The following is a 17,529-nucleotide window of genomic DNA, read 5'->3' as shown; positions in this document are numbered from 1 at the left end:
ACCGAAATGTATAAATATTCCATTGGAAAGCCAGATTGTGCTTCAGTCTTTAAATCCTCTGCTGACAATCAAAGCAGCTAGTCACGAAAACAGACTTCCCTAAGCTCAGACCTTCTGCATTTCTGACTGGAAGTTTTTCTTGGAGATTATGAAATTCTTGGAAATTTTCTTGGAAATTAGGAAGCATGACCATGAATGGCTTTTTAATGCTATTATTCTTAAATAAAGCTTAAAAAGTGCTATCCAAGCACTATTATTCTTGGGTGATACGCAAGCCTGCCACGTATCGGGCCTGTCTTGTCTTGCTGGGGGCAGTCCCAGCCCACACGCTCGGCCTGCCCGTTACTTTCGCAATCGTTGCCGCTCCCCAAGCCGTGCGCGTATGCAGCAGGTTCGGATTTCGCGGGCTGCAGCCGCCGCCGGAGCCGCCGCCTCGGTCCCCTCAGGAGCCGCGCGCCCGCCGCGCCCCCCAGCGGTTACCAGGCAACACCGCCTCCTCACCCCACCCCACGCGGACCACCGCGCGCGGCTCTTCTCCCTTCTGATAGGGCCGCTCTTCTTGTCTCGCGCTGATTGGCCCCCTGCCACCGCGGCTCTGCCCTTCCTCCGCGCTCATTGGTTGATCGTTGGCCCCCCCCCCGGGCCCCGCCTCCTGCGACGCGCGGTCCTCTGCCTCAGAAGTTAGACCCGTCCCTCTCTGAGCGGGCCCTCAATGGCCACCGTAGCCCTGGCTGTACGTGGCAGTGGGGTTGTGCCGGCCTATGAGCGGCGGCCCCGTGCCCCGGAAGGGGCGTGGCGCGAGCCGGAAGTGCCCCCTCCCCTTTCCCTGCTGGCCCGCCGCTCGGTGCCCCCTCCCCCTGGGCTCCGCCATGTCGCCGGTGCGGGCGGTGCTGGCGCTGCTGGCCGCGCTGGCCGCCCCGGCCGCCGCCTACTTCGTGAGCATCGACGCGCACGCCGAGGAGTGCTTCCTGGAGCGGGTGCCGTCCGGCACCAAGATGGGGCTCATCTTCGAGGTGGCGGAGGGGGGCTTCCTGGACATCGACGTGGAGGTGAGGCGGGACGGCGCCGCGCCGGGCTGACCTTGGGCCCGGCCGCCGCGCGGGGGGGGGGGGGAGCCGGGGGCGGAGCGGAGCCGGCCGGGCCGGGGGTCGCGGTGCTGCTCCGGGACCGGGCCCTGCGCGCTCGCCCCCCGCCGCACACGGGAGGCCCCGGCGCGCCCGGCAGCTCGGAGCGGGGCCGGGAGGGCGGCGGGCGGGAGGAGGCTGCTCTGCCGAGGTGCGGAGCAAAGACTGACTCGAGCGCGGCTCAAGTGGCCCGTGGAGTTTTGGGGCCGTCCCGCCGCCGGCCTGCTGGGCAGAAGGGCTCCCTCCGCGGCTCGGGTCCGGCCCGCGTGACGGCTTGGACCGTATGGAAGAGGATGAGGTGCCGCTTCTGGCAGTTACGTTGCCCGAGCGTAAGCGCTCGTCATTTCTGCTATTTCAGCAGAAGGTACCGCGCAAGGAAAGCCTTTTTCTCTTCCTCCGTTTTCAGAGCCCTTCTCTTGAATTTTTCATCCTTATTCCATTCTGCATAGTCTTGTTAAATCAAACCTTTTGTTGGAGAGGAGAATGAGCAGGGTTGCTCTTTACCGAATGGTCTTGTTTTTTCTGGGAGTGATGCTTCTTCTTTTGAGTCAAAAGGTGTTATCTTGTTTAGTCAGGTTGATTGCTCTCCTAAAAGTTGTAGGTAAGTCTTTTTCTTCAATAAAGCATCAAATCAGTAAGAGAATACTAAAAATTTCTTTCATCTTGGTAAAGACCAGGTAGTTGTTTGACTGGTATAACTTAGCCATGTGAGAGTTGTCTCTGAGATCAGATATAATCGTTTAAAGCTACGCACCACTTTGATGCAGGAAAGAAAGTCAGGAAGCTATGAAACCGCATTTTAATGTCAGCAGCTGGATTTGGTGGCCTCTTGGGGTGGAAGTCCTAAGATTGTAGTGACCCTGAGCACTCAGTACTGTGGCCCTGGCTCCATCTGAGATGGCAACTGCAACAATACACAGTTGTATGCCTGAAGTAGTATTGACATACTGGAGAATTTTTTTTTCCCCTGCCCTTTTTGCTTTCCTTCAAACATCAGAGATAAGGTTTCCCCTGCAGTTATTCATTTGGCTAATGGCCAGAGCTGTAGATAGATTGTGGTTCGCTTGTTCTTGAATGCTTCTTATCTTGACTATGGAAGAAAAGTAGATCTTGGCCAGTAAGAGAGGCTTTCATATAGCTTTCTTTACCGAGAGCTTTTTTTAAAAAAGGTTCCTAGGCAAAAAAATGCAGCACTACTTTTGGGCTGTGGGAGGGAAGATATAAAGGCGATCAGATTACAGATGCTATTGGTAAGTCTGACTGGATAACTTCAGAATATGCATGCACTACTGTAATGATGCATATAAAAACTTGTCTTAAATCAAATATATGATATTTTATTCTCCCCATCCAGATTACAGGGCCTGATAATAAAGGGATTTATAAAGGCGATCGAGAGTCCAGTGGAAAATACACATTTGCTGCCCACATGGATGGAACTTACAAGTTTTGCTTTAGCAACAGAATGTCCACCATGACTCCCAAGATAGTGATGTTCACTATTGATATTGGGGAAGCTCCAAAGGGGCAAGACATGGAGACAGAAGGTGAGGAAAACTCCTGGAAAGAACTTAGCTCTGGCTTGGGAGCTTTTCCCTACATGCCTGACTTTGGAACTTGACTAGCATTCTCAGAATTCCTGTTTCTGCAGGCTGTCTAGTTAGCTGTTTTCTTGCACAGCTAAAATGGATATGGATGTTTTTAGACCTCATTACACAACTTAATGCAAAAGCACCAGGGAATCACTCGGCTATCGGCAGAAACTAATGCTTTCATCCTGTAGTCTTTTCCTCAGTTTCATTCTCTGATTTCTAGTTTGCTCAGCAGTATGTAGATTACTACATGCATTAGTTGAGCTCTTTGATAAATGTGCTAATATATAAATTTTCTCTTAGCCATGTAAGTTACTGTTTTATCTGCAGCCTTTTGTCCTGTACTTGTGTTCATCTCTTACACTTTTCTCTAGGTGGTGGAGATACCTGGGATGGTATGTGTACTGCTTTTTGAAAGCTCATTAGCATCCTGTCTTGTGCATATGTTCATTCACTAACATCTAACGTCTGCTTTTTCTCTTTAACATCTGTTTGTAGCATGAGAATGTCTTTTTAATAAACTACATATAAGGTCTGATTCTGAGTGATGCTGAGCACCTGCAAGCTTCCATTGAGAGGTTTAGATACTTAGCAGCTCTTGGGATCAGGTCCTTGAACTGTCCATGACAGTTTGTCTTCAGGTGATTATTTATGGTTAACAGAAGACATGATCAGAAGTTTTAGGTGGAATTGAGCTAAAGCACTGAACATCCAGGGACGTTAGATATTTTAGGTGGTGTTTGCTTTCTGTTGCTAAAGTAGGTGTTGGATAATCAAGGACTTTTGGAGGCAACAGACTGCTGCTTTTAGGTTATGAATTCACAGTAATGTTACAAGGGGAAAAAGTTGAAACGTGTCGTTTGCTGTAAAATAAATGATTGTATTGGTTAACAAACTGTAAAGTTTTATTTAGAAAACACTAACTGTAGCTAGAAAGACAATAAATTCTTGTTTTCTATTTTAGCAAGTATGTAACTGTGTGAAGTGAGTGCTTGATATCTCTTGAAATATTTAACAAATACCTAACTTTTGAGTTTTTTTTAAAGACTCAGTTAAATCCTTTATTAAGTCTGAATATGATATCTGTTGTAAAGAATATTAATGTGGCTTTAGATTTTTAAGGCAAACGCTTTTCTTTAAGAGTATTTTTTCAGTGAGCTTAAAACAATCCATACAACTGTAATCTCCTCTCTTACTAATAAACTGCACATATTGCGGTGACCAGTTGGCCATGCAATTTATGATATTAGTAAAGCAAGTAAACTATTAGTAACTATTAGTAAACTGTTCAGATTATTGTAACTTGTATCAGCTTTATTTTCTGGTCCTCTTTCTGACTGTTCCACCAAAGATAAATATGTTGAATAGCTTTATTTTCAGCTTGTGATACAAGGTAGCTTCAAAGTCAAGTATGTCCCTTCAATATACGCATTGCTTTTTTCATCTTGGTGCTAGAAAACTTCAAAAATTACTTGAATAATTTATAATTTTTGTAAGTGGACAATTTTTTGAGCATGAAGGTGTTAAAAAGATCCTGTGGTTGACAGTCAGATCACTAAATCTTGGATCTTTGGTCCTTCCATTTGCTGAGCTATCTCAAGCTAGTTTTCTGTTGTCATTGGTTTGTTATTTCCCTCCTCCTCTGCTTTCATGACAATACCAGACCCTGAGGCCAGTTCCTGCCCTCCTCCAGGCCCCTTTGGCATTGTTTCTGCTGAATGCCGTGCTTGACTAAATAGGAAGATCTCAATACATAGTATATTGCTTCAGAAAGTCATCTTGGTTTGCCAACATCCTGATCGTAAGCTAATTTCTCAGTTGTTCTATTTTGGCAAGCTTAACAACTAGTAAAAGCGGTAATGTTAAATTGTTTGCAACATATTGGGTATATTAGCAAAGTAGGCACTAGTGTGGTATTGATCTCATGTGTTTTTATATTCTATTTTCTTGAGACGTATGCCCGTATTGGAAATAAGTGGTCTGTACTGACTCTAACTTGGGCATCTTCTGTCTTCTAGTTGGATGTGGAGAAAGACGTTTGCCTGATCATTAAATACCATAGAGACTCGTTTGGAAAAATACTACTATGACAACAAAACTTAATTTTGCTGCAAGACTGTACAGACTGTACAGCTGTACAGACTGCATTTTTCAGAACTTCCTATATGGCAGGAAATTAAGTGTAACTGTTCATCCATTTTAAGAAATTGTTTTTTGAGTCAGTAACAGACTTTTTGATGCTTCTGGAATTATTCTGCAGCTCATCAGAACAAGCTAGAAGAGATGATTAACGAGTTAGCAGTGGCCATGACAGCTGTAAAGCATGAACAGGAATACATGGAAGTTCGTGAGAGAATACATAGAGCAAGTATGTGTCTTTATTTGATTTAAATGCCTTTTCCCATCTCCCGAATGTATTTTAAACGATGATTTTTCAAGTTCAAGTCCTTGAAAGCTATTCCAAGTTAAAAACCTTTAGAACAAGTTATGATAGTCCTGCCAGTATGATAAAGAACATGGTTAGCATTTGCAATCTCCTTTAAACTGGTTTACCTCTCATGTCATGAAGATTGTTACTCAAAATAATCTTTGCTTTGTTGCTGTAAACTTATACTTTTTTTTTATAAATGGCATATTCATGAAGATAATTAGTAATGATATGATTTTCAGTGGTAGACTTTGGCTGAACTATTATTGCATCCTTGAGATGGGTATGGCTTAATAATTGAGCCAAAGTCTCTCTTAAATAGTTTGTTGAAATAGAGCAGAACTACTGTTACTTCTGAGTAGAGAATGTGGTTACCTCACAATTCTCACTTTCTGAAATACAGCCTTTTTTTTTCTTTTAGTACTATTGTGGGAGCTAAGGTAAGGAGTGCATTAGTAGAAGCCCAGCAAGAATAAAGGGCAAATATTTTTTTAATAGGAAAATACAACATTATATTAAGCAGTGGCCCCTGAACTTTTTATATTGATGGATATCTGCAGTTAATGACTAGTTTTCTTTTGTTGCTAGCTGTCTAATTTAAGAAACTGCTGAATCTTTAGAGCCAAAGATGAACCTTTAGAAATTTGAAATTCCCCACTTGACTTTGAGGCCTGAAAATGTGACTGTTACTTGAAAAAGGAAGTGGCTTCTGGTTGGCAGTTGTACACTGCTGTCCAGCCTTTTTGAAGATGGACATGATATAAAAAGATGCTGCAGTGTATGCCCAGAGTTGGTGTTAACATACCTGCTTGAATAGCTTTCCATTGCTTGGAGAGCAAGATTCAGCAGAGGAAGATAAACCCCCTGAGCTATCAGTTCTCATCTTTAAGACTGCAGAGTCCTTCTCGAACATTTGTGCTGATGTACAGAAATTATCAGGGTGAGGCTTATGTGCAGTACTTTGGTTCTAATGACATGTATGTTTCTAAATAAAGTATGTTTTAGATTTGTTTTAAATGCTTTGCCACTTACTTGGATTTTTTTCAACAGTTAATGACAACACAAACAGCAGAGTGGTCCTTTGGTCATTCTTTGAAGCTCTTGTACTAGTTGCCATGACACTGGGACAAATCTACTATCTGAAGAGGTTTTTTGAAGTCCGAAGAGTTGTTTAAGAATACTTTTCCTGATCCTGGATTTCAGTTCACTGTCTACCAAACATCTTGGTCACAAAGAAGTCATTTAGTTTCTAAACCCTCTTTACTGAACTTTAAAACTTATTTGCTTATGTTTCTTCCTAGTTAAAATGAAATGTTTTTATATATCTTCTGTAGCAAAAGCTGTGCTAAAATCTCATCACTTAATTGGCATAATTTTTTCACTGAAATCTGCCTAGTCTGTATGCTAAGCGAGGTCCAAGCAAGCTGCAAATGCTGTAATTCAACTGTAGTAATAAGCAATGGTGATGTCTTTTTCTAACTTTGTTTTTTCTGTTTTCATAAGCACTTGCAGTTCTATCTAGGGAAACGGTACAGGGCCCTAATGTGACCGTTGGCGTTTTGACATCTTTAACCTTGTAGTAGGTGTTAGGAAATCAAAATAATCCCTTTTTCACTTACATAAACTGCCAAGGAGGAACAATTGGAACTCTATTCTGAAAATGAATAGAAGACAGCTGACAACTTCCAATCTAGTATGCATACCTAGTTACTGTTTAAAAGAAACGCCTTCAGTAACTATCTTAATTATATCAACTTGTTTCCTAAGTTCTTTTTTTAATTAAATAGTTGATATAAAAATACGTTCTCTCCTCTCATTACCAAATGCTCATCATACAGTTTTCAGTTTTTCACGGGTTTATATCAAAGCCAATTGTGTGCAGTGTCTTGGCAAACAGTAGTTAACCCCTTGGTTTTTGCAGGTCCAAAGCTCAGACTGTTGGCACTATTGCAGAGTGCATTAGTGTTCAGGAAACTGGATTCCTGATGCCAAAGGGTTAATGGTTCTGGGGGGTTATTGCAATGCTATGCAGCCCTTGTATTTAAGTTAAGTGGCAGTCTCTGCCATTATCTGGTCATAATTAGCGTAATGCTAAATACCGGTGTGTTTTCTTTTTCAGGCACATGTAGATTTTTGTTTTTGTATAAAGTTACTTTTCTTGGTATCTGATGATGGGTTTAAAAATTAAAGAAGTGTCTGGTGTGGGTGCTGAGCCAGGATTATGTTGTGACTGATGTATATTAGTTGTAATCATTTTGGGGGCGGGGTGGGGTCTTTTCCAGGGGGGAGCCTCTACAAGTAACACACAACAGTTTTGTACAATTAATTTAAAATTTGTTACAGGTTTTCATGTTCAGGTAAAGTTTTTTCAACCTTGGGCAAACACTTGCAGCAGTTCTTCAGAAAGGTGGCTATTACACCTTATTGCAACTGTTGTGTGCCAATATTTTTGTGTAAAAACACTCAAATTGAATTCAAAGATGTACATTTAAAATTGCTTGTGAATCTAAATATGACCCAGGTTCGATAAATAAAACAAATTCTTTAAGAAAAGTAACTTTGTATTTTTTTCCCTTTGATGCTTTAAAGAACGTACTATTTAACACTCAAAGCTGTGGCTTAAATATCTCTTAGAAAAATGGATACGAGGAATTCATCCGCATGCTGTCGCACTTTGAGGGGGAAGAAATTGCAGGTAACGGTGAATCCGCGGCCTGGCTGCGCTTCGGGCGTCGCGGGGCTCCTGGGTGACCCGCAGAAGCGCGTGTGGTGCCAGGGGGCATCAAAATACCGCTTTGTGCTGCAGCCGGCTGAAGAAGGAAGGCAGAGCTCCTGCTCGCGTGTTTTAAAAGCAGGACTGTGGCGGCAGCGAGCAGCTCCCCGTCGTGCGCCGCTCGCGTTTTCTCGCGAAGGACCCAAAAAGCAGCAGCGGCGGCGCCGCGCCGGCGGCCGGGGGCGGAACGGGCGCGCGGCGGAACGGGCGGGCGGCGGCGCCTGTTTCCGCGCGGACCCGCCGCGGCCGGACCGGATGGGGGGGGGGGACGGCGGGGCGGCGGACGCGGCTGAGGCGGCCGCCCAAGATGGAGGCGGTGACGGAGGGCGGCTGGGCCTCGCTGCCCGTGGCGCTGAGCCCGGGCGTGCTGCGGGCGCTGCGCGGCCTCGGCTTCGCCCACATGACCCCCGTGCAGGTGAGGGGCCGCCCTGGGGCCGCCCTTCCCGGCAGCCCGCGGCAGGCCAGGCCCGAGGAAGGGGAGCGGGGCGGGTGCGAGCCGCGCCGGGGGAGCCGGGGCCGCTCGTGGGCATCGGCGGCGTCGCGGGCACGGTCGTAGCCCGGAGCAGCCGCTCTCTGCCGCAGCTGGAGCGGTCTCTGCACTCGGTTTTCCTGTCGCTACCACGGCGCGCCAATATTCACAACAGCTTTGATATCTCCCGGGGGGACTTGGCCTCTGTGAGATTTAGTCAATAAACCAGACCAAAATTCAACTATTCACGTGATTTTATTTTGTTTTTTTAGTCTGCCACCATTCCTCTCTTTATGAGTAATAAAGATGTTGCTGCAGAAGCGGTGAGTGTTTTTGGTTTTGTTTTTTGCAGTCGATTTCCTTGTTTTTTCTCCTTTCTGGGACTGAGAAAGGGCTGACTCTGTTTCGCTTCTCGCAGGTAACAGGCAGCGGCAAAACCTTAGCGTTTGTAATTCCCATCCTAGAAATTCTTCTCAGACGGGAAGAAAAATTAAAGAAAATGCAGGTAAGATTAAGTTCTTTGGTTCTGAATGTTTAAATATGTTTTTAGAATATGCAGATAAGATTAGGGATTTCAGTAAAAGTATGTATAAAGTAAAATTACATACATATAAAGCCATTGCATGTTCAGCTTTTTAGTACAGTGGTAAAAATGAACTGTTTGAAATTAAAAAAAAAATAGGGTACTTTCTTTGCACTTAGATACTGCTTTTTATTTGATAAAATCAAAACTGATTTCTGAGCTGTTAGAATGTTTTAAAATATCAAATATGACATGCTGCAGACAAGAGACTGATCGGATGCTTTTTGCATCTATTGACTTTGTATATGTTTTAGTTTACACAACAGTTGCACTATTATTTGCAGTTAAATATTATCAGATACTGTTCTTTGAGTGGAAGTATTTTGCAGACTGATTTAAAACCTCTTTCACAAATGTTTTGTTATTCAGTATACTTCATTACATTTCTGTTGGAAGTGTTTCGTCTGATACTAGGTTCATAAACATGGCTTATATTCACTTACCTTGTAAGGGACTGTTTTGCCTAAATCTTTATTCTATCTTTTTCTGTAATTTCCTTTTGTTTTTCATGTGCAGGTTGGAGCTATAATTATCACACCAACAAGAGAACTAGCTATTCAAATTGATGAGGTGCTATCGCATTTCACAAAACACTTCCCCAATTTTAGGTGGGTGAACTTTAGACTTGTCCTGACAACCAACCCTTTTTCTTTGGACTTCTGTGATTCATAAACTAGCAAAAAACAAAGATGACTCAAATCTTTCTGTTTTGTTTGTTTGTTTGTTTGTTTTAGTCAGATTCTTTTAATTGGTGGTAGGAATCCCATGGAAGATGTTGAGAAGTTTAAAGAACACGGGTAAGTTGATTGTCAAAAATTTAAATTGATACCTCTCAATTGTGGTTTTCTCCTAGTCCTTAGAGTTTTCAAGTTAGGGCATCCTAAAATTTAATGGTACCACTTAAGTATGACAGAGTATGTGCTGAAGAAGTTGTGGATTCTTTTCCTTGAGTTAGATATACCATAATGAGAGGGTGATGAGACAGTAGGCAGGGATCATATGTGAAATCAGTACCATTTGCATGCTGTCTGGGTGAAGAACAGTGTACAGCATGGTGAGCTGAAAACCGTTTTCACTTAGTATTTTGCTTGCCTCCTTTAGTGTAAATGGAGTAGGCTCTAATGAAATTGAGACTGTGCTGATTAATAATTTTTCAGAAGTATTCTGTGGTCATACTGATGGATAAATTTTGAAGCAAAATACATACACTTGTTTACCACTGGCTTTTGCATGTAGGTACCAACGATTTCTTTTAGCTGATAATTGCTTTTTGTAGCTGCTAAGCATATTCTAAATATGTAGAACCACAAATCATGTGCTTTCACCTGAGAGTTCTACTCCGATCAACATAGTATCAAAGCAACTGAAATATGAATACAGTTAGTAGTAGCAAACTGAAATTTTTTTGTGTTATCCACCAACATCCGGTCAATTTGAATGCAGGTTTATGGTGTGATAACTATGTTAGCCACCCTCTCAGAATCCTTAGCCTACACAATTACAAAATTTCTGTGTGTCCTTATCACAAACAGTGGGAACATCATTGTAGCTACACCGGGCCGCTTGGAAGATCTTTTCAGAAGAAAAGCGGATGGGCTGGATCTAGCAAGCTGTGTGAAGTCACTTGATGTGTTGGTATTAGACGAAGCAGACAGACTTCTAGATATGGGCTTTGAAGCAAGGTATTTAAATTCTAGCAATACTTCTGATGTTTTAAGGTAGTTTATGTAAGATTCATGTGAATGAGCCTGGCCTACAAATGAGTTGTAAAATTAGTTTTGTTCCAGTGATTAAACTTCTTTCTGAGGGAAATGGGACATTTATGTTTACATGTGCTTACTTGCAGTTTAAATGCCATTCTGGACTTTTTGCCCAAGCAGAGACGGACAGGGCTGTTCTCAGCAACTCAAACTCAAGAAGTGGAGAACCTGGTGAGAGCAGGTCTTCGGAATCCTGTTCGCATCTCGGTGAAGGAGAAGGGAGTGGCAGCGAGCAACACTCAGAAAACTCCAACGCGACTGGAGAACTATTACATGGTGCGATCCTCTGTGCTTCATGGTAGTCCGTCATTCCCTCTTGCTTTTCCCTGGTCCCATCAATAACTTTTTAAATCTTGGCCAATTTTGGTCTCATTAATAGAGGACGCAGGGGTCTGAAAGGTATAAAGCTCTTGCAGGTTCTCTAAAAATCAGTAACCAAGCTGAGGAGAAAGATCCAAATTAGCAACCACGTTGCTGGCTGCTGTATGAGTTCTGTTGCCTGTTCTGTTTGACCAGGCAGGAATTGTCATAACTCAAAACTAGCTGCAGCTCTGTGGCTCCTTGACTTCTTTATAGTGAGAGGATATGGGAGGGATATCTGGCTGTTTTAGGGAAGTGGCTGAGGAAAACCTGAGATATTGCTGTAGGAAAGGTATTACAGCTGGGGATGGGAGGACTGGGAGCTCAAGTATATATTTTTACTTAATATAGATAAAAGGGTAATATCCTGGAATATGATGTATTGTGGTACACATGATCAGTATCAATAGATTATGTCTGTAGGCCTCTCTCAGTGCACAAATGAGCCCCAGTGAATGGAGGAAATGGGCAAATCACTTTGTATCCGCTCTTTTTTTTTAACTTTTTTTTTCTTTTGCATTGTGTAGATATGCAAAGCAGATGAAAAATTTAATCAGTTGGTGCATTTTCTTCGACAACGCAAACAGGAAAAACATCTGGTCTTTTTCAGGTAATTCCATTTGGGTTTCACTGTGAAAACAGTGCAGTGTTTTATTACTTAAATTCCAACACTGTGCTCAGTGTTGAAAAGGACATAGCTAGTCTTTGGCCGAGAGTGCTTATATTTTACAAGGTGATTGATTTTAACAGCTGTCTTGTAGAATACAGTGTTTAAGAAGTGATCGATCATTGCTTCGAGGGAGGATTGCAGTATATTTTACTAAGCAGACCATATGAATTCTATATGCATTTTTAAAGTAAGGTGTTGTAGACAATTATATGTTAATTATAAAAATGATGTGCCTATTTTAAATAAAAATAGGCCATAGTGTATATTTTTGAAAGGTCTCAGACCGCTTTAGCATGACTGTCTAAATCAGATTAAAAATGTTGCGTAAGCTTTTGCTTTTATGCGTTTTTTTATCACAACAGTACTTGTGCCTGTGTGGAATACTATGGGAAGGCTTTGGAATCCTTAATTAAACAAGTGAAAATAATGTGCATTCATGGGAAAATGAAACACAAACGTAACAAGATTTTTACCGAGTTTCGGAAGCTCCCAGGGTAAGAATATATGAATAGACTTAAGTCAGCCAAAAGTAGAAATAGTAAGGGTTGTGTAAGTGGCACAAGCATATTCTCAGGTACAATTAAGTGCAGAAGAGTGGGCTTGTGCTGATGAGAAAGATGCAACTAACTGCTTACAGAGTTAGGGTAGTACAAATGGTGTAAATTAGAAATAATAACTTTTAACTGTGCTACTGTATTGAATTAGAGAGAAATTAATGTATTTGTAAAGGACATAAATTATGCTTAGGTACACAAAGTATAATTACAAACAAAATGAAGATATGACTGGAGCATGTCCAGCCTAATTTAGATAATCCATGTAGCAGCATGAAAGATGCAGGGACATAGATTTAGGATATCCTGCAGCTGGAGTTCCTCTAGAGTTTGCACTGCACTTGCTAGTCAAACCTACACACTGAAGCCCATCCGCGTGGCTGCAGTGGGCACGCTGTGCTGCAATCCCACATTAGCTTTGCAGGATAAATGTATCCCTCAGAAGGGACACGGTAGCGAACAGAACATAGTCTGGTGGTGACCAGACTAGAAACCCAAGATACTATTTTATTAGCATGTGACCAAGAATATGGCAACATGATGCTGTGTTTTGCCTGCAGAAGAGTATTCCTCGTCAGTTTTGCAGGATGCTCAGTTAAGAGAAACTTGCCCTGTTTGCTGTCATTTTTATTGCATGGGAACTGAGTTTTAGCTTTTTGTATTTAAAAAGAAAGAATTACCAACAGAGTGGAAGAGCAGCTTTTTAAAATAACATGCCAAAACTGTCAGCTTGTTAGGTCTTTTATTAAAGCATTTATAGTATTTGTATCAGCTGTGGTGAATGCAAATGGTGAATTAAAAACAGAACTCGTAATAGGGAATTGATTTTTCTTAGTGATACGCTGGCTCTTTCATAAACCACATTCCTTTTCGTAATGTTGTATAGAATTTTTATCTAGTGAAAGCTGTAACTGGCTTTTACTATGTTGTTTCTTTTCAGAACACAAATGTTTTAAAACATTTTGTTCCTCATTCTCCAGTGTAGCTGCAGAATACACGGTTGTGGGGAGATTGGTACGTCTCACTAAGTGACAATTTAATGAAAGCATGCTTTTTCTTCTTCCTAGTGGCATTTTAGTTTGCACTGATGTGATGGCCCGTGGCATAGACATTCCAGAAGTACACTGGGTTTTACAGTATGATCCACCTAGCAGTGCAAGGTACAATTTCACATCTTAAGAACTTTTACTCTGCTTCTACTCATGCTACTGTACTGCTTAAATACAAATGGGGAACATACTACTGTGGAAAACACATTTACCCTCTGCCTGAAAGTTAGTGTGAATAAACACGATGCGTGAACAAGGGAGGCTGGAACATGGCAATTTTGTTGTAATTGATATGACTTTAAGTGACACTTGCATGTATTGTACATACATAAGTCAAATGGGTTAATGCCATTAAAATGGCTGTTGCCAGTTATATTTGTAGAAGGAGACTCTCCAGTGTAAGGGGTAGTATGAGAATATCAAAAAGTAACGGGAAATGAAATACTAGGGTGAATGAGAGCAGAGATGAAAGCAAGCACAGAGCTGTTCAGGGATGGAAATTGAAAGTTCAAATGAAAGGAGTTTTTCCTTGCGTTTTAACTTCCATTGTCATAATTCTCCCTAGAGCTTGCTTAAACTCCCCCCTCCCAAAAGAGATGCACCTTGTTTTAGTAGGCATTCCTGAGAATTGAGAGTGGGACTGTTAGGAGTGTTGTACTGTATTTCAGTGATTCCTATTGGTTGTTAAAATTACTAGTTTAGGTCAAAAGTACACAGCACTCTAGACTTTTCATTGCACAGAACTTGCCCTTTCACTCACTATCTAATACTTTAACAGCAAACTGAGCATCTCCTGTTAAACCAGCTCTATGTCGTTTCAGTGCCTTTGTGCATCGGTGCGGTCGAACAGCAAGGATTGGCAATGTAGGCAGTGCACTGGTATTTTTGCTTCCCATGGAAGAATCATATGTTAACTTTCTCTCAATCAACCAAAAGGTTAGTAGACTTTTTTTTTTCCCCCTAAGCAGGAAAGGGTAAGAGACAAACAGACTCCAGAAGCTTAGTGATAGGAATTTTAAAATCAGAATTCATAGGGCTTAAGATCATATGCATAGATTTTAGCAGAGGCAAATAATTAAAAAAAGACAAGAGCTTCTTATTAATCGTTGCATTCAACTACTTGTTAGAACACAGTTGCTGCCTGTTTTACCTATTGAGCCATGTTTTGGCTCAATAGCGCTGTCTGTTTTACCTACTGAGGAACACGTCATGCATCTAGTAAGGAATTGTTTTTTTCCAAAGGGTGTAGATTGAGCATTTCTGGAACACAGTGCTGGCTTCCACTGCACCACCACTTGGTATGCTGCCCCTCTGCACTGCCAAAAAATAAACCTGCCAGAAAAAGTTTATTAACTTGGATCGCTTCCCTTATCTGATCCTGCATTAATGGAATTAATTGTATAAAATCTCTAGAGGCCTGCAAATGAGAATGTAGCTTGACAAGGCGTTAGATTAAAGTCTTGCCTCTTCTGAGCTGCAGTGTGGGAGCCCTTCTCCTGGGCTAGAACAACTGTTTGTGAGGCTGAATGGGAGTGTTGAAATGACCAAATAAAAGAGGGGGTAAGGAGAAAGGAAGAAAGCTAAGTGTTAAAAAAAGGACTGGGGGGAAATACTCTGCCCTCAAAGCTCCCTGAAGATTAATTGGAGAAGAACTCTGTGTTTGAAGCTTCATAATTCATTTTTAATCATTCAGCTGAACTTTTACATTTCTTTTCTGGTTTTCAGTGTCCCATGCAGGAAATGAAACCGCAGAGAAACGTGTTAGATCTTCTACCAAAACTGAAGTCTATGGCCCTAGCTGACAGAGCTGTGTTTGAGAAAGGAATGAAAGCATTTGTGTCTTATATCCAGGCTTATGCCAAACATGAATGTAATCTGATCTTCCGAATAAAAGGTAATTCTCAGCAGGGGCTGTTATCTTTTTACTATTCTGCAGAAGACTGTATTTGGTTTAGCAAAAAACGTGTGTTACTGTCCAGAAGATACAACTACTGATTCCTGTTCTCAAAGCTACTTTCTGCAGTGTCAAACGCTGACAGTATTTGACATCATCAGAGTTGAATATCACCTGACTGTGACTGAATGGCTGTGAAACTTCTCTTTAGGGAAGGTGACTATCCCATTTTACAACAAAAGGGGATGCTAAAACTTAATGGTTTTTTTTTTGTCCTTGGTGGTGGTTTATTTTTTTTTGTTTTGTTTTGTGACTTGAACCACACCTTTGGAAATCAAAGTCCCAAAGAGCAATTAATTGCTAATTAAATGAGATGAGCTCATCTCAGATCATTCTAAAAGCTCAAACAAGCCCCTGGGAAATACAGGGTTCTTTTGAAAGGCCTGGATCTCAGTTTGCTACAGAAGGGGCTGGTGAGACCAAAACTGACATTAAGCATAAATAGAAGTGACTTTGTTTTGTTACCAGTATTAAGTGTAGAAGGCAAGCAATATAGTAAGACTCTTTTCTGTGATTTGCTAAATTAGGTTAACTCTTTATCCTGCAAGAAACTGACTTTATAATCTTTATTTTAACAGATCTGGATTTTGCTAGTCTTGCCAAAGGTTTTGCCTTGCTAAAGATGCCAAAGATGCCTGAACTAAGAGGAAAATGTTTTTCAGACTTTGTTCCAGTCACTGTTAATACAGACTCCATTCCATTTAAGGATAAAAATAGAGAAAAACAGAGACAAAAACAATTAGAACAACAAAGAAAGGAAAGACAGGAAAATGGAGGGAAAAAGAAATTCATAAAGAACAAAGCCTGGTCAAAGCAAAAAGCCAAAAGGGAAAAGAAAAAGAAAGTAACAGCTAAAAGGAAGCGTGAAGAGGTAAACTCTGCCCATTCTATTAAACTGCATGCCGTTACAACAGCATAGGTCCATGCTTTCACAAGGCAAAAAAGCAGTGGGATTTTAGTTTAACAGGAGCTGGGTACATTGCAAAATTGCTGACTGTCTGCATTGACTTTCTAGGACCCCTATAGGTAAAACCTAAAAAGGTTTTTGACACTCTGATGGTAGTGAATAACGCTGTGAGCATGTTGCCTAGATTTCACTTGTCAGAGGTCCAGCAGCCTGGGATGATGGTGGAGAGGAAGGACAGTACTTGATTTTTTTAATGTTCTTAATTCAGCAAGTATAACAATTAGATAAAATCTCCGACAGGGGAATTTGGTACAGTTTCCTGCTTGGAAAAATCTGGGTTGTAAACATCCCTTGGGGTGTGTGTGGGGGAAGCACAATGTATATTGTGAGACTTCAAACCCTGTGGCGTTTAGAATCCAGCACAGGCAAAAAACAGCAATAGAAGAAATACCCCAATGAGCACTTTACCTTTTAACTGAAGAAAGAGACTGGTTTTTTTAGAAAACCATGCACTTCTGATTCCTTTAAGTCCAGACTTGCCTTGGGACCATCTTAGTATTATGTAGGAATAAAGGTTAGAAAAAGCATACCATCTAATTAATGCTTTTCTTACTGTCCTTCATTCACTCATTCTGCTATTTATAGAGCATTTTTAACCTTTAGCAATGTTTGTATCATGTTTTCTATTTGCTTTACAATAGTATTAACCTATTCTCAAACGAGTCACAGTATAAGATTATTAACGAACATAGGATAGCAATAGATGACAACTAACGGAAGGACTGGTACTAGTCAACTAGGAAGGGCATTTCTGGGTGTTTAGCTCTACAGCTGTGTTTAATTGTTGTTTTTCAACTGTCAACAGGGCTCTGATATTGAAGATGAGGATATGGAGGAGCTGCTGAATGACACCAGACTCTTGAAAAGATTAAAAAAGGGCAAAATTAGCGAAGAAGAGTTTGAGAAGAGGCTAACAGGCAGCCAAAGTAGGCTCAAAGCAGAAACTGTGTCTGACTTGGGGTCTGAAGATTGACAGTCTTGTTCTAACCAGCCTCTTTAAAATACTGCCTATTTCAATAAAACTGTATTTTTATAACAAAATAATGTTGCAAAGAACAAAACTGATCTAATTTCTTACTATAAGAGACCTGGCTTCCATAAATACTTAAGTGGAAGTACAAACAAGCCTGACGTTAAGAACAAACCTAAAAGCACTGCTCTTGTACAGTGTGGCAGGAGCAGCAGATTTCCAACAGCAGGAGCTTTCTGCACTTTTTAATTTTGTTCTGTTCAGATAGGCATCACA

The 17,529-nt window shown here is 41.5% G+C and overlaps 2 protein-coding genes across 3 annotated transcripts; both read left to right on the top strand.

Moving 5' to 3' along the window:
• The first annotated feature begins 709 nt into the window (after positions 1 to 709).
• Positions 710 to 7,697, top strand: TMED2 (transmembrane p24 trafficking protein 2). Of its 2 annotated transcripts, XM_067307043.1 has the most exons (4): positions 775 to 1,049; positions 2,479 to 2,671; positions 4,977 to 5,084; positions 6,195 to 7,697. In XM_067307043.1, exons 1-4 carry the CDS (start codon positions 870 to 872, stop codon positions 6,317 to 6,319), a joined length of 606 nt encoding a protein of 201 aa, XP_067163144.1. In that variant the 5' UTR covers positions 775 to 869; the 3' UTR covers positions 6,320 to 7,697. The 2 variants fall into 2 exon arrangements, with proteins under 2 accessions (XP_067163145.1, XP_067163144.1); XM_067307044.1 differs by lacking the exons at positions 4,977 to 5,084; positions 6,195 to 7,697 and adding an exon at positions 4,735 to 4,828 and having other exon boundaries at positions 710 to 1,049.
• A 521-nt stretch (positions 7,698 to 8,218) lies between these two features.
• Positions 8,219 to 17,327, top strand: DDX55 (DEAD-box helicase 55). Its single transcript, XM_067307187.1, has 14 exons — positions 8,219 to 8,332; positions 8,659 to 8,709; positions 8,805 to 8,891; positions 9,486 to 9,577; positions 9,704 to 9,766; positions 10,502 to 10,651; positions 10,816 to 11,005; positions 11,617 to 11,699; positions 12,122 to 12,253; positions 13,381 to 13,473; positions 14,184 to 14,298; positions 15,088 to 15,256; positions 15,895 to 16,187; positions 17,089 to 17,327. Exons 1-14 carry the CDS (start codon positions 8,225 to 8,227, stop codon positions 17,254 to 17,256), a joined length of 1,794 nt encoding a protein of 597 aa, XP_067163288.1. The 5' UTR covers positions 8,219 to 8,224; the 3' UTR covers positions 17,257 to 17,327.
• The last annotated feature ends 202 nt before the right edge of the window (positions 17,328 to 17,529 follow it).

The sequence above is a fragment of the Apteryx mantelli genome, chromosome 17 (assembly GCF_036417845.1).
Source record: "Apteryx mantelli isolate bAptMan1 chromosome 17, bAptMan1.hap1, whole genome shotgun sequence".
Taxonomy (NCBI): domain Eukaryota; kingdom Metazoa; phylum Chordata; class Aves; order Apterygiformes; family Apterygidae; genus Apteryx; species Apteryx mantelli.
Note: the sequence above shows the minus strand (reverse complement) of the source record. Positions and strands in the feature narration are given on the sequence as shown.

Excerpts from the sequence above, each read along its gene's own strand:
- TMED2 (XM_067307043.1), top strand. The coding sequence starts at position 870 with ATGTCGCCGGTGCGGGCGGTGCTGGCGCTGCTGGCCGCGCTGGCCGCC. Across the intron at positions 2,672-4,976 it reads GCAAGACATGGAGACAGAAG|CTCATCAGAACAAGCTAGAA; the intron begins GTGAGGAAAACT and ends ATTATTCTGCAG. Across the intron at positions 5,085-6,194 it reads TGAGAGAATACATAGAGCAA|TTAATGACAACACAAACAGC; the intron begins GTATGTGTCTTT and ends TTTTTTCAACAG.
- DDX55 (XM_067307187.1), top strand. The coding sequence starts at position 8,225 with ATGGAGGCGGTGACGGAGGGCGGCTGGGCCTCGCTGCCCGTGGCGCTG. Across the intron at positions 9,767-10,501 it reads GAGAAGTTTAAAGAACACGG|TGGGAACATCATTGTAGCTA; the intron begins GTAAGTTGATTG and ends TATCACAAACAG. Across the intron at positions 16,188-17,088 it reads CTAAAAGGAAGCGTGAAGAG|GGCTCTGATATTGAAGATGA; the intron begins GTAAACTCTGCC and ends AACTGTCAACAG.